Genomic DNA, 17,015 nt, shown 5'->3' on the forward strand with positions numbered 1-17,015 from the left:
TGTGTGGTCCACACTGTTTCATACCTAAGGCAAGTGACAACAGGGATGCTTGTCATATTCAGGTCAGTTTTCATTTCCCATTGCCACTAATTAGAAGTTCTATTTTTGTGGGCTACATGGATGGGATTGCTGCAGTTCTCCTCAATTAATTCCTCAATTACCCCTGTGGCCACAGAAATTGTAAAATCACTAAATGAGCCAATGTAAGATTGAGACTTTACAGTAGTTTAATGCTCTTATCTGAATGGCTCCGCATTAATTCCTCTGTATGATTAACGGCAGGTACCTGTGTCAAAGTGAGCGAGAAATTAGTTCGTGGAGGGATAACGGTATTCATCCAGCCCCCTCACACCTGCTGCAGCACAGACAAACCTGTGTGATTATTCTGATTGGCTGAGCATTTTATTCCGCTTCACTGACCTTTCCACCTGACTGTTTGCAGTCTGCATGCCGGAAGAGGCAGTCCTCAGCATAATACATGCATCATGTAGTGAGCTGACTGCGCGCAATCCTAGGCTGGAGTGGTACACACCGCACTTTCTAATGTACATTTTAAAATAATGGCATGCATGAACATGAGTTTGAATGGGGTCTGCTTGAAGCGTTACATCTGGTGGATGATGAGATGGATTTATCCTTGCCTCTCCCATTTTACTGTGATGAATAAGCTGCGGTGCACACAAAGGGTCATATTGAACAGCCCCTAGCTCTCTGTCCTATGTACCATGATGCATCGCCTGTTGTTGTGCCTTGTCTCTTCACTTCCTCCATGAACTGATTTAGTCTTCGGAACAGCATGGAAACACCACAGGGTGTTGCATTGTTTTTCAGGGGGAAGACAATCCCAGTGAACAGTATGAATAGACCAGTGACTCTGAAAGAGGCAGACTGTCACTGTTTTCTTGTTATAATTATTCAGTCAGTTCAGAATATGTATCACATGATGGTAGGCTCTCTCTCTTTAGTCAGGCAGTTTGTCTCATGCTCTTCCACTAATCTTCAGGCATTAAGATACAGTCAATAATTCATTTCATCTCATTGTGGGTATAAATTGTAAATTTGTGCATATTTGAAGAGATTCATCCCAAAGTGAAATGTAATTACAAAAGACTTAACTACATAAATTATAAAATAAAAATAACACTTTTGATCAGGCTGTCATATTTGATTGATTTGCTGTGGTCAGTCTGAATATCATGAGCATAGACAGTTATATTTCCTTGGAAAAGAATCACATCAGCCCAATAAATCACTATGTAAACAAAGCCAACACTGCTGCGACTGTGGCTCAATAGGGGTTGCTGTACAGTTGCTGGCTATAAAGAAATTTTTCGGATTTATCATTAAAATGCCCAGGGAGTTTTGACACCCGTGTAGATTATTCTGCCTTCTCATGGTGGAAGAACAGTGTTGTGGTTGTTTTCTTTGTCTGGAGGCAAATCACTAACATCATGAATCCCTACGTGTCTGCTTTGCAGAGTATGTGCGTGTGTATGTAACTGCATCAGAGTACATCAGGCGTGGCTACTATTTTTGATTAAGGAGGAAAGTTTGTGAACAGCCTTGTAGTTGAGGCTGTGCATAAACCCTCCTTTTATCAAGTTGTACATTTAAACATAAATCTGAGCAAAACAAACCAAAATCGATTTACGTTGATATTTTTTTTTGTGTTTATGGCAAATAAAACTAAACACAATATGAGTTTTGTGTGTTTTTTTACGCATTTTCTTCCATCCTGCCTGTGGAGCCAGCATGTGACCTATATGTGTGTCAATATGTGACACTTGCTGTCACATAATCCAATTGAAAGGCATATTTATACATTTCTGTATATTCTATTCTGTGCATCAGTTAATCAAACTGGCATCAAATACAGATCCTGTGTGTCAGTGAGTCAAACAATGAAACAGTCATGAAATCCAAGCTGTGAGCCATCTTTTCTGCCATACTTCTCCAACACCTGCAGAGTTAGAAGCACCTGTGCCCCACATAGCAGCCTCTCACCACAGAATCTTAATGGAGTCCTCACTCCTCAATAGCTGCTGTCACACTCGCTGAGTTTTTTCTCTTTTTAACATGACAGGATGAACACTCTGTTACTAGAGGAAGATGGGGTTTTATAGTGAAGATGTTTTGAAATATAAATAAAATAGGACTGTATACAAGAAGTAGAAAGAATAAAAGAAAGTTGTCAAATCATTGTAGATCTCAATAGATGAAAAAACAAACATCTGTGCATAAGATGAATTATTAAAGACAAAGAAATGGAAAAAAAATCATCTTCATCTTTACACAATAAACAAGCATAAAAAAATATTTTAAAGAAGGCACTTGAAACATTTTACTGACCTCTATAACCTGATCTCTTCAGGTGTGTTATTCTGAAATCTCAAAGCCTTGAGAGAAGATCATGGTTACCTTTAGTCTACTTTGTAAAAATCTGACAGGTCTCATCTAAAGATCACAGTCTGTGCAACTCATACGTAGTCAAAAGGTTGGTGAGGTAGCATGGTAGCATGGAGCAAACCCAGACAAGCTGTTAAAGTAAATTTTGAAATAGTCGAATCTAAAAATAACAGGTACATGAGGTGACAGAATATTCAGGGCAAAGTGCTTTTCTTTCTTTTCAAAACTTGCGCAACTGCATTTTGAATGAGCTGGAGCAAGATATTTTTTTACCAGTAGATAAAGAGCTACAATAGTCCAAACAAGACAAGGCCGAGGACACCTTTTAATCTTTGTAATACAGAGTGGAAATAAACTGTGTATTGGCATTTAGCTGTGAAATGTTTTAAAAACAACATTTTGGATTATCTAAAAAAAACAAACAGGAAAGATCATACTCAAGTCATGTATTATTTCTGTATTGTGTGTGTGTGTGTGTGTGTGTGTGTATAGGTGTGTATGTGTCCATGCATATAACAGTTAAAACTGACATTACTTATTAACAGGGTAGCATATGAATAGATGGAGGAAATTTACTTCACACAAACCTCTGGGGTGCCCCAGGAACCATTTTTGTGCATCAGAGCCACCAGTCCCCAGTACTAACACTGGAAGTCCTGTCTTGAAAATAAGAAGCATAATCAGGCTTTGAACACGTTGATGATTTTCTTGGTCTTAATCAGTTGCTAAATTAGTTAAATGTGATTATTTTAATTTGAGCACTGTGCATAATTATTAACCCCAACTTTTATAAAAGGAAGCAACTGTTAATGGCTTCTCTCACTTGAAATAGGATGTTATTTTTAAGATTAAATTATCATTACGCACTTTCTTTTAGTTCCTTCCAAAAATCAGTTTGTGCAGACATATTCACAAAGGAAATTGGTTTGTTATTTGATTATTCTTTTATGCAGTTTCATTTACACAGTAGCAGCATCCCTACATTTATGAAAGCAAGTAAGCATTCATATTTTGAGCTTATGAAACAAACAAATAATTTCACAACCTGCAGTCTATCACTTTTTATATGTGTATATGTAAAAGTCTAAATCTGAATGTATGAATTAAAAAAATAAAATGTACAAATTCAAGTTGGTGAGTGTGTCATAAAGTTCTGCAGCTGTAGAAATACTGTTGACAATATTCCTGCATACATTTTAATTACACTTACATAAAAAAATTCTACAGCTTAAAAAAACTACACGTGCAAATTATGTGTGCCCAAAATGTGCAGACAATTTTTTTTTTTCACAAATTCAAATGAAATCGTTTCACAATCTCAAAATATAAAGAAGTTTAGCAATTGCCGCATATCTGTTGCCTGTTGCCTGTTGACTGTTGACGATTGTGTTCCTGGCAGTGCTCGAAATGGCTCTTTGTGTTAGAGCCTGCTACAAAGGCACCTTATCTGATCATGGCCTGAGTGACCTGTGACAATGGGACTTTAATAGCTACTCCTAAAAAATGTTGTGGCTCCCACACTTATACATCACCTTGCCCTTTCTTGTGTCTGAGCCTCAGCAAAAAGCTCTGATCAAGATGTTGTCATTTCCTACCAACACTTTAGATCTCCTCCCATTCTTCTCTGATCTTCACCCCTCTGAAACTCTGATAAATTGTCTTTTCCTTCCTCCAGTCTTTTTCCACCTCTCTATGTCTCTTTTACCCTCTTCCGTTTTTCCTTCGCATTTCTTCTCATTAGGATACACCCATATCTGAAATTCTGGCTGGCAGGATCATTGCAGTGCAAAGTGTTGGGAAGATCACAGGGGTGCTCTTAATGAAAGGTGTGTGTAGGGGCTATTTCTAAGTTACACACCCCCAGATAGGACTGTTAGATGAAAGGAAAGAACATAAATCCATAGAAAGAAGAGGGGAAGTTGGCAGACAAGATGGCCAGAGAGAGAGAAGGATGTAAACCTTTCCAGGACAATGGACAATTAGATCCAGCAAAGCATTAGCGCAGAGAAGGCAAATTACTTATAATAACCTACAATATGTCTTTCCTTTTCCTTTTTTATGTTAGATTGCCATCTACAAATCGATACCTTTTATTTTTCACGCTCACTTCCTCACGTCATTAATGCTCTACGCTCCTTTTTCCCCCCTTTCACTCCGTTTATTTGATCTATTTTTCCATATCACACATCTTGTCACAAAGCTGTTTGTAATGTTAAATCGTCCTGCAGAAGCGACAAGATTTACTTCATTAAGTAGTGGCAGAGTGCACTGCTTCACTGGAGAGTAAGGGTAAGAGTCTGTCCTCGTGGGCTCTATCAATAACCATTAAGGATCCTCTCTCATTAGACCAAACCTCGTAGGCCTCCAGGACGTGAGCAATGGGTCCTGCCGTCTTATGTGATGGAGTACGCTTAGATGGAATCACCACTGTTTGGAAATGCAAATTGCAATAGTTACTCTCCCCTGAGGATGGTTGCCACCAGCGCTATGTACACAGCCTTATTCTCATTCAGCCTCGTTGGTTAATCAAGGAGAACCTCACTCCCCTATCAGCAACCTCCAATTTCCTCTTCAGCTCCTCCCTTTTCCCCACTCTCCATCTATTTACACATACACACACACCTCAAAGCCATTCAGCATATCCAAGCCACTGCAGTATGATTATTCATATGGCAATGAGGCTGGATCAAGCTGGCAAGCCTGCCACGGCGTGATGGGAGTGTTTCTGGATGATGACTTAGGAGTCCTGCAGCTTCTCTGCCAAGAGCAGGGAATTCAAACTTAATCAGGGCAAGGACCCCTCCCTCCTATCTCCCAGAGAGCTCCACAGGGTTGAGGCCAAAACAGGAATAGAATGAGAGAGACAAAAGTCAAAGTCTAGGCAACATCATGCACACTCTCTCCCTCTGTTTTCCTCAGAGAGCCAGAGGTTTTCTCCCGTGAGCGATGGGTTCATTTAAGGGCTATTGGAGAAACTTTTCTGTTTCACTCAGGAGAAGACATTAGTAAGATTAGCTTTGTTCTAGTCTATCAGTCCCATCGAAAACTGTTATCTCTCCCTCACACACACACACGCACACACACTGTCCCAAATTTCCACACACTTAGGTATCCATCCATCACCCAGGACTATGTTTCACTGAAGCCCAGACAGTGAGCTCTCTGGAGCAGGCCTCCCAGCCCTCAGCTCGCCCCTGTCCGCATGGCATGGTCACACCAAGGGGAGGAGGCAATGATCGGTCCTGATCAATAATACATCGCCTGCATTAAAGCTTATGAATAAGTCATGGATGGAAAGAACCCAGTCGTCAGGACACACACACACACACACACAGAGCAAAGTGATCTTTTACTTAGGCCAGGGAAGATGAACAGACAGAAAAAGAGAAAAAAGCAAGGGCTTTAACTTGTAGGGAATTTATCACCCACCCACTGACATTTTGTTGCATGTTGAGGCTCCACTCTGTCTTTTCTCTCTACCACCAATCCTATTTGCTGCCATTCTCTATCTCTCTTTCTTTCCCTTTCTCTCTCTTTCTCTCTTTCCCTCTCTCAAGTAATGGCCTTTTTTCCTGCGGGTGGAATAAATAAGTTATTACATCTATGTGTCCTAAGGCTTAGCAAGGACCGTTTGAATATAAATAGTTCATTTGCCTCCATAGTGGAGGCCTCGCTTTGTGCCATATAAATACATTTGTAATTACTTTCTTCTTCTTTTTTTCCCTTTTCTTTCTTTTTTACGAAGAGCAGGGTGACTGTTTTGGTTGACTGGAGATGCAAGATGAAATTGCCTTACACAAATAAGTCTGCCAAAGTTTTACCCCAAACACCATCTAAAACAGGAGGGAGCTGTTTGAGATTACTGGGCTTGGCTCAATGCAGAATTTTGTGTGCTGTGCTCACAATAAAGAGTGAGCACCCTGTGATGCTGTAGACCATTTGAATACTGAGTAAAACTGGAAAGTACAAATAGTAACTTTGTCAAGAATTTGAATGGAGCAGTGCTTTTGAATAAATAATGTCTCGACTGTATACTTAAGAGAGAAGCTATAACTATATAGCAACTAACCCTGTATGTGTGTGTGTATACACTTTGTCTAACATCATCATTTATTCTGGCAGTCAGTAAGTTGGCACTTGATGCCAAGGCAGTTGCCAAGTCCATATTTGTATTGTTCCTGCTTTGTTAAAACATAAAAGTGTTGGTTTTGACATGACCACTGAGCATTTTTGAGTAAATCCGTTTAGTTTTGAAAGGCCAACAGGTAGTCAAAATATGTTTACCACTGCTTATAGGTGTACACATGTGTGCTAGCATGCACTCACGAGTGCACACATTTGCGGCTGCTCTTTGATGAGATGCCCTGTTGTGAGTTTGTGTTGTGATGATGTGCTCCTGGAGGAGGGGCAGGAAGGCAAAGGAAGCAGCTCTTTGTTTCTGCCAACAGAAGTATGTCAGACAGGAATACTCTGGTAGCAGCGCTCAGAAAGATATGGCTGCCTATTAGCGGACGGGTGGATTTTTCCTCAAAGATTGTGCTGCATACAGCGTGGGCAGGAAAACGGAGGCGGCAGAGGTGGATGCAAGTGAGGAAGAGAAGCGGAGATGGATAGAAGTCTGACGGAGTTATAGGAGATAGAGACCACAGAACATTACTAGGGACAGAGTCAATAAGTTTATATAGAATGTATTCATTAGCTGCTTGTATAAGATTGTAACCCATTGTGTATAAGGATTCTATACAAATAACTCTTTATCCCGGAAAACACGGCACCGTATAATTCAGATGTCACATGATGGATAACCAAATGTGTTGTGAAACTGCTTTCTCTCCTGGTGAGGGAGGTTAAAGCCTGCGTGGTAAGAATAGGCTTAGTGAAGTTACACAAAACGGAAAAGTTACAGACACTGGTGACTTGATCCTTTTTTATCCACCACTAGCTCTTGACACCACACAACTAAAACACTTTTAAAAATCACATATTACTGAAAATACTGTACAACTGACTGTATTGCATCATGACTAAGTCCCATCTTCTTCCTGCTACTACAGTACAGTGTGTACAGTGTGTTTGTATGTGTTTTATTAAGGCTCACTGCGCTTGTCCAGAGAATGATTCATTAATTTTGTGTGAGATAGTACAGTTGCCATGAACCACTCTCCCACCAAATGTAATAACCAGAGAACAAAGCACCTTTACTATGGTTATGTATCCTGATGTAGCTTCTTAATTGACAGTGAACACATGCATGACCTCATTGATTCATGCTGGATGTGTGTGTGTGTGTGTGCTGTGATGTGTGTGTGGTGTTTGTTGTGGTGCTGTGCTGTGTGTGTGGTGTGTGTTGGTGGTGTTGTTGGTTGTGTGTGGTGTGTGTGTGTGGTGGTGTGTGTGGTGTGTGTGTTGTGTGTGGTGTCGTGTTGTGTGTGTGTGTGTTCTTTTCATTCAAATGCAGCTTCATTTTGAAACAGTGATATCAGTTCTGTCCTTGAACTTGAAATGTCAGTTATATCAGCTCTAAAACCAAAACATGCGCAGTCAGTCAAGCTGCCATAGCAGTTAACTTCACGTCTACTCCATTTTGAACCCTGTGAAACTGTATCACATCAGAGATCTCTTCTTTGTTGATTCCTGCTCTGTGAGATGACAGTAAAGTCACACATATAAATGCAAACTAACTGTCCAAGGTCGAAGGGAGTGATTGTTTCAGAAGAAACATTTGTGCAGTGAAATTAGATGGCGTAGCTCTAAAGTGCATTGAATCTCATTGAATTTAATAGCATCCCCATCCAGTAAGTGTGTGTTTAGGAAAACATGCTGACATATAGTCTTTTTGAAAATGGATGTGGCGCAGTAGATGTAGGGAGAGAAATCATAATAAGAAGGATGGAAGGTGGAATGTGACAAGTTTCCGGAGAGAGTTGCTTCTCAGGGAGAAGCAGTGCTCTATCACCCTTACGACATTGTCCAATTAGAGCATATGATTAGTGTAGACTGTCTCCAGTGAAATTGAATCTATCAGCCAGGCTCGGATTGCTACAGGTCCCTGCAATTTAACTATCACTTTGTCTCTGTCACCGCAGAGCTGCTAATATAAAACCGACAGAATGGATGATTTCTACTTAAGGCGTAGCTTGATTGAAGCTGATTACATTTCACAAAGGTTTATTATATTTCCATAATATGTGTGCATGGTGAAAGGTGTGTGTGTGGGTGGGATGTGTGTTTGTGTGGCTGCACGCACGTGTAGAGTTGGAGGACTAATTTGTTTCTGTTCTGTTTTTTTCCATCTTTTTTTCCCAGGCTACCAGAGCCGAGGGCAAATCCCATGGACCCGCGGGACTTTGAAGACAATGATTCCGGACCATCCATGGGACACGCCCCCTGATACCAGCAGATCAGACTCTTACTACATCCACCTGTCCTTCAATGTCTGCTTCAGCCAGCCGCCAGCCCTGTTGAGCTGTCAGGCTGGCCCTCTCTCTGTCAGCCGTCTCCCTTTTTACCCTGCTCGCCTCCCCCTCCCCTCCCTGCTGGCAATGAGCTGACCTTGAAGAAGGCTGCTGTGACAAATATGGATGGCCACGTCTTTTCGGCTCTCAAACTTTTTTTAATTCCTCCCTGGCTACTAACTTTCTTTAATTGAAGCAAGCAAGTTATGTGCAATCAATTACCATCAGGCTCAATTTCCACAGCCAGTCAGATCCTTGGCTTACTGGTGAGGCTGGCTGACTCAGACAGGAGCCCGGCTAGGCAGCCATGCGGAGCATCTGTTAAGCCCAACAGATGTCAACAGTGGGAAATTCTGTGACATGGTGGCGCTTCATACTTCATTTATTTGCAATATCATTTTGGTTCTGTCGTTTTGACAAACATTTGGGACACTCTCAGACATAGAAAGGGAACATTTGTCAGATGCCACAATGCCTTACGTCGTCAAGAGAATATATTACAAAAGTGTTCTGGGTATTTTTATTGTAAAAAGTTTCTCTAGCTTTTGTTCTACAATCTTGTCTCTTGTACTTCACATCATCCTATTCCCTTCACCCCTCCCTTCCCCTCTGTCCTCTGCCCTACCCACTGATTTTTTATGCTTGTATATTTGTGCGCACTTCCTTGTGTGCTTGTCAGATCTATTATCAAAAGCGGGGGACATTTTGACACCTATTGATTGGTGAATGCTGCTGAGTCTTTGTTAGGTGAAAATCGAACTGTAATTTGACTGTGCAAAATAGTACTCCCGCAGTATCAGCTTTCTATGTACTGTAATGTAAAGGCTCATTACTCCTGGCCAATCTGCAGCGTATGACGGATTACAGTCCAGACAAGTGTATGCACTTTCTACCTTGACCCGCTCAGACATAGCTTTCATTCATGATGCACCGCAGCAAGTCTTTCTGTATCAGCAGTTTGTTTTTAATGTGATTGATTCTGTTGCCTTCAATTCAAAATTGAAAGCAGTTTCACCCATAATACGTGGAACATGTTTGTCAACATGACACTGCACTAAGATACAATGAGAGTTGTATACCCACCCAAGGGAAATGATATTAAAATAACTCTACCAGGTCATTCTTTATTCTAATGTAACAGCAGACAAGCGTCTGACTGTCTGATGTTTCTTCTTTTTTATTTTCTATTTTTGTCTTAAAGCTATAAATAAACAGCCTGTTTTTTTAGATTGGATGTTAAATGTGACATGTATATTATTTATCTCTTACAAAACACTACGCAACACCTGAAACTCATCAGTTTTCCAAGACTCTATTATCATGAAACCTTACAGACGTGACAATGGATGCAGACAGGAGGAGAGATTGGGAAGGAGTGGATTTTTAGTTTTCCTTCATCAAAATTCAAAGCAGCAACCCATCCAGATAGTACTGGGAATTGGAGGTTTTTGAACAAAGGGGGTGGGGGGGTGATGGAGCAGTAGAGCTCTTTGGGGTCTCTTCTTCTCCACAGATGCATTTAAATGCAGACTGGTTTCACAAACCCAGACAAGCCAGAACCCACTTTCATCAGCTCACAGCCTCAATCAGAAAGCCTTTGTGTCCCCTATGCTGTTCATTTTTCTTTCGCCTTTTACTTCTCTAGCTTTCTCAGATCACACCACGTGGCTCACATTGGCTTCACACCTGTTTTTTTGCCCGAGCTCCTTCATCAAGGCAAGAATGCTTTCTCAGCATGTCCGATCTCTCCACATTGAGAAATTGACTCTGAGAAACTCATTTAGTCGTGGCTGTAGCTATCTGGGTGGTAACACATCTGGGTTTGCATTCTCTTGTGAGTTTGCCTTTACAGAAATAATGGGGCTTAATGATTTACCGCATGAGGCATTGATCCTTGGCATTCACTAAGCAACTGCGGACTGACCAAGCACCGCAGCACTCAAACCCAGTGTGGCTGTGGCTAAATTGATTTAGGTTAGCAGACGGGAGGCATAGCCAAATGCGGGCTCCTGGGCTATCAAAGGGATGCTGGTTACAGCGGATAATCATTATCCCGTCATCTGCGTCGCCAACCTGATCAAAGAAATAACAACAATGTGGGGAGACAATGTGCCTGGTGTCTGTGGAGGAAATGGAGGAGAGAACGTTGTCTCATCTAATTTAGCCAGCGAGACCACAAGGTTCCCTTTTTTCCACACCCAATTACACCTGCTCCTCCAGGTTCACTTCACTGAGCGTGTTCACACAGAGACACAAATAAACACAAGCACAGTCGTAAGACCGCCGCTTTGCTGATGGGCAAAAAAGAGACCATTTGTGTATTTGTATTGACATGAATTAATTGCTTCATGGGTTGTGAGATTGAATTAGCTACGTGACATGCTTGCTAGTGGTGATGCAGCTTTGATTGCTGCCTATAATAGAGCCTATTTCTTTCTGCCATTATTTAAAAGACAGTTGAGTTTGTGTTGAGCAGCTCCACCACCCACCAACCCACTATTACTTGATGATTCAGTTTATTAGCATGCAAGAGCAGGTACAGAAATAGGAAATTTCTTTTTAATAACAGACCACACAATGCCCTGAGATCTATGTATCTGTGTATCTGTGTGTGTGTGCATTTAAGCATCTGTGAGGACGTGCATTAGCCTGTGAAAAATGACAGTTTCTCTGCAGAGACCCACACCTCTCGTACCATTCAAGAGAATGTATTGCTTGTCTCACAATAAGTGCACTATCTTATTCATCTTTCCCCATGGCCTCTTTACACACACACACAAACACAAAAACAAGGAAATAGGCATCAGCCAAGGGACGCTAACCCCCTGATTTTTACATCTTCCGCTGTTTGCTTTGGGTTCAAACATTCACTGCAACCAGAGATGACTATAACAAGACTCAAAGATTAGTGTCATCTTTGAGTTCACATTTTCATCCCTTGTGGTGTCTTACGTGGGTTTCCAATGTGTTTGCTATACATTTTGGATGCAAAAAAGGAGGTGGAAAGCAGACAAAATTAGCATATTGGCCAAGAAAAATACACGATGCACATAAACAAAACAAGTGACATTTCTTGGTGCAATGAAAACGTATATGTTTTTTTTGTCTATATTTGCAGTAACAACCCACACTAACACCTGAACCTTGTCTCCAATTTATTTAATGTGATCAACAAAGAGAGGGCCAAGGCACCTCTTGAGGAATGCTAACAGGGAATAAATCAATCTATTCCAATCTTTGATTTTTGGCTCATATGAGGGAAGGTGATGCAGATTCTGGACCATCCCAGGCTGACTGACAGCATGCATCTGTCAAAGGCGGCAGGTACAGACAGCTGTCTGGCAGCCCTAGCTCATGAACAATGAATGGGTGGAGACGAGACGGCCGGGGGAATCCATCTGTCCTCTCGACAGCTTCCATCGCTCTTACATCCCCGAGTCAGCAAAGACACCTTAGGGCTTCTGTCTCTAACCTTTGTGCAATCGTTCCCTGTCTGAGCATTCTACTTGGACAAGTAGAGGACTTGCAGACTAGGAAGGGAAAGGAGACTGAGGGGGTATTGCGATCAAAAGCAGCAGATGAGCAGGCTCATACCAGGGTTTAGAATGAGGATTAGAGTTTAGAATTAAGCTTGCAATGGGGAGACATAAAACCGGTCACATGCAAGGTAATAGAGATGGGGATCATGATGGCGTGGATGCAGTGGAGAGGAGCCGGGATGCTTGGTTTCCTCGAGCTGATAATGGAACGTGCCTCTGAATAAAATGAACATCCCGCCTAGATAACACCTACTGCTGTTCCTTCTGGGAGCTGTAACACATTATACTCTCTCTGTCACAGCTGTGATGAATCATCCTCACAACAAGGATGAATGTAGAATGTAGAAATGTGGGATGCAAAATATTGCCTTTGCAGACTTGCTCTCCAAAATCTCTGCCCAAAGGTAAGTGGAAGTAAAAACAATATATATGTTTATATTGTAATATCAAGGTTCTTCTTAGTTGACACAAATATGTCTGCATGCATCTAAAAATGATCTGTTGCATTAAAATGACATTTGTGTTCAAGTTTCTTTTCGCAGAGTTTGACATCCTTCTACACCCACTGTTCACAAAAACCTGGCAACTCGGCTTGATCCACTCCACTGTTTTCCCCTCCTTGTCTTCCTCGCTCCTCATCCTTCCTCACGCCTCTCATCATTCATGCTGTGTACACAGTCTGTCTCTTTCTGGTTGCCCAGGCTCCTCTGGAGCTTGTTAATTGCGTTGGTGACACAGGTCTGTGTGTGAAGCAGCAGTAGTAATTGCTCTGGCCTGGCCTGAAGAGAGGAAGGGTGCAGCCGTCTGGCCTCCAGGTCTGCCCCAAGGCTACGAGATTAGATACATGCTTCCATGTTTGATGAGATGGATAGCATTAGGAGTTTTATTAGGGACAGTCTACCATCAAGTTTGTACTGCTGTCCTCATTGGGTTTATCAGACTATTCTGCAGATACTGTATAAATCAGTAGTAGCTGGAAAAACAGTTTGTACGATATTGTGATGACCTTTAGATTACAGCAGGAGTGTCATGTTATCCATTCAATTTATTTGTTTCTATCACTCTAATACAGGGAGCTCAAATACCATCGCTTAGCATAATTTGTAGACTCACATGCATGAGAGTGGCAGGCTTAAATGCCTGCTGTTGTACAAATACCTTTTTCTCAGTTAGTAGCTTAGTGTCAGCGGCCCCCATTAATCAGGCTGTTCTGGTAAAGACTGGAGATTCTACCATGGAAATTATCCTAAACAAGACTCCAGGACGTGGAGGGGAAGCCAGTGAAATGAGAAATATATATATATGTAACGTTAAAAATTATGCAGTTTGATTTATTAAAAAGAAGGTTCCTTGGACCTGCAACACAGCTGGCCGTTATTGCTAAATGGGTCAAATACAGAGGACACATTTCGTCATAGTGATTAATGAAATATAACAAAACAGGTGTTGAGTTGAGTTTCCAACTTCAAGGGGGCACCTGTTATGGCTTAGAATGGTGTTTTTGGTGACATTTTGGAAAGTAGGAAGCAATTGTGTTATCTGAGTATCATTCCCCATCCAAGAAAAACTGTTCTACTCCTCAATCTGCTGTACATTTTTGGAGCAGCACATTGAAATTTGCATGTACTTGTTCAGCCAATCAGGACAAATCCACCAGCTACCCAGCATGCAGTATTGGGAGCTCAGTCATTTCTTGTTTGAAGCCTGCTCCAGTGAAGTCCTGTATGTAGAGTTGGTCTGCCCCACTTTTGGTATTGTGTGAGATCAAGCAGTCAGAAACATAGTATGCATTTGCTTCACTAAGGTTTCACTTGGCCTCATGTCATGGTGGTGTCATGGGAGGGGGTGCAAGCATCAACCAATGTTATACATTTTAACCCTAGTTCTATGAAAACTTGTGAATCTCTGTTTACAGGAGCAGGTGGGTTTGCCCATGAGCCATGAGCCTTACTGGTACATGCACTGCTGCAGTAGAGGGTGATCAGCCGTGCAGAGCCAAGAGCGTTCTGCTTGTGCTCCTGCGTCAAGTATCGTTGCGGCCTAAAATGCCAGGAATTCAACTAGTTATCTTGGCACAAATCAGCTGCTTCGCTCTTAGAAGTTAGTGCGAGTGATTTCCAAGCAAATGTGATAGTGATCTTAAAGCTACGATAAAGCTTTTGTAGTGGAATGAGATTATGCTCATTGTAATGCACTTTAACAATACACTCTAAAACCTCTCTCGTTACACATCTATAATATTTTTCTGGATTGGCATACAACATATGTATTGTTTTTACAACTGTAAAACACATTTATTGTTTGAGAGCTATTTAAAAATGGATGTGAAAGTGTTTTTCACAACAGTGTTGAGATTTTCTTTAAGGAACAATGATATTCTAACTTTAATTTTCTACTGTTTACTGTGGGGAAAAGTGGGGAAAAAATAGAAAATATACACACATTAATTTCAATATCAGTAAGAATCTGTATAGTCAACATGATTAAGTTCTTTACTGACATGTTGTATTAGTGTCTGTCCTTGTACTTCCCGCCTACACAAAATGTTTCTTTAATAGACTCCCCTTGGTGACTGCTTAATCAAGATGACAAGCAGCTTAAAAATCAGATCCTAATTGGATGCAGTGATGATAAGGCATTAACTGAACATGCACTCTTTTGTATTTTCAAAAAAATATCTCCCTCAACAACAGTCTAAAACCTCATCTCAACTGGAAGTTGCATAGAACTGAATATAAAAAGAATTACGACATGGATTTATTTAAAACTGTCTTTTATATCCACATACTCTTAACACCTCTCTCTCTTCTGTTGATGTGTCTCTCACCTCTTTGGTTCTGCTACACTTGTACTCCCAGGCACCTGCACGTATAGAGCCGACACTTGCAGGTATATGGCAGATGTGCTAATGACCTCTGTTCAGCGTGGGGAAAGTCTGAACTTTCGATCGCTGCAGCATCACAAACACTTCCTCTGCTTAGAAATCCAGACATTGCTCATGATACTGCGGTTAAGAGACTGCAATCAATACACAGTGTTACATAGTATTTTCTGTATTATAGTCCACTCCCAACAGACATCTGTTCACTAAATTTTAAGTATAAGCCACAAGAGGAGATATCAAAAGAAATGAAAAATAAATTATGTTTTTTTTTCTTACCCAGGGAGTCTAGCAATTTGTGATGGATTTCTTCTAAACTACAGCGGCAAATTGGCAGAATAGACACTTCAGTCTGTTGTGCTTGTGATTTGGCTTCTCCTTTTTAAGATAGAGAATGAAGGTGTGGTCTCAAGGGGTCATATTTTTCTGCAGGAAACGACAGAACTACATTCCAGGCAGGGAGAAACACAATAAATAGTGTGTGAACTGAGTTGCAGTTTGAAAGGCATGAAAAGTAGAGAAATAGAAACTGTAAACAAGGCATGATGCAGATTCTGCACCTGGATCAGAAGAATATTACAGATAGAAAATATTTTATTATGTATAGATAAAGCTCAAAGCATAAATACAGATGTTATTGCATTCAAGGCGCTTTAGAACGTTGTTTTTTCGATGTATCTTCCCAGCTAGGCAGCTACATTTCTGTTGGTAGCCTAGGAGTCTGTATTCAATCATCCTTTAGATTTATTGATGCATCTTTTATTTGTAGAAGAGGAAATGGGACATGGGACTTATAACAAAGGGCAGACAATGTGGGTATGGAGCAGAATGAAAAATAATTCTATTCTCCAAACTGATTGCAGTAAACTGACACATCAGAGCTACTGTGAAACAATGGAGGGAAGTGAGTTGCTTTCAAGGCTTTCAAGAAGAGGTTGTTGTTGAATTCAAATCATGTATAATACACATTGTAGCACAAAGGGATTAAATGTCTTTGTATTTTTTTCACTCATGTCCACATACGCCACAGGAGTCTAAAATCCTGTCTTTCTTCGATTTCATTGTCTCTCCAAAACAGGCTAACATCCATTAGTGCTGGCAGGCAGGAGATTGAGATGAATGTGTTCCAATTTTAACTACCCCTCTGAGTGTCCTGCAGGGTTGCGGATGTATACAGGAGGGCTGTGAAGTGAGAGCTGGAGCTTTCCCAAGGTAGCTTGGACTGTTTCAGAGTGGCCTTGCGATCTCTACCTGTGGGTGGAATACCAAACACATCTCTGAGTGTATGTATGAATTCATATAAATAGTTGCACAGACAACTCTCTCCTTCTTTTTGTCTGTTTTGTGCTTCCTCTCTTGTGTGCACACTTTTATACTATAACCCTTGAGAAGACTCAGACCTTCAAAGGGCAGTCTCTGAAAACTTATGTAATCACTTCAAATGTGGCCACTCCATCTCCATTACCATGGGCCTGCATAGCAGATAATGGGCATAAATATGGCAACAATGTTCATGCAAACACATTCACTGAACACCCTCATAACTCAGAGGAAAATAAATTGTTTCTGATAGCCAGTACCTGTTTATTTACACTGCGTTTGAGTAATAGTTGCACTTGAGCAGAATCCTTTCCTCATGAAAGCTTTGTGTATGACTGAGTGAAGTAATGAGTGGATACAATAAAACTTTCCTCCCTCCCTATATTTAACATCTACTTTGTGTCTTCTGCGGTC

The 17,015-nt window shown here is 41.0% G+C and overlaps 1 protein-coding gene across 4 annotated transcripts in view; it reads left to right on the top strand.

Moving 5' to 3' along the window:
- Positions 1-10,095, top strand: part of trim44 (tripartite motif containing 44) — a 45,024-nt gene extending 34,929 nt beyond the window's left edge. For all 4 annotated transcript variants that reach the window (XM_035664258.1, XM_035664257.1, XM_035664256.1 and 1 more), the window contains exon 6: positions 8,713-10,095. In XM_035664258.1, coding sequence (XP_035520151.1) covers positions 8,713-8,797 — 85 coding nt within the window. In that variant the 3' untranslated portion in view covers positions 8,798-10,095. The remainder of the gene's footprint in view (positions 1-8,712) is intronic.
- The last annotated feature ends 6,920 nt before the right edge of the window (positions 10,096-17,015 follow it).

This window comes from Morone saxatilis, unplaced genomic scaffold, assembly GCF_004916995.1.
Source record: "Morone saxatilis isolate NCDOM2014 unplaced genomic scaffold, NCSU_SB_2.0 Contig2, whole genome shotgun sequence".
NCBI classification, from domain to species: Eukaryota; Metazoa; Chordata; class Actinopteri; family Moronidae; genus Morone; species Morone saxatilis.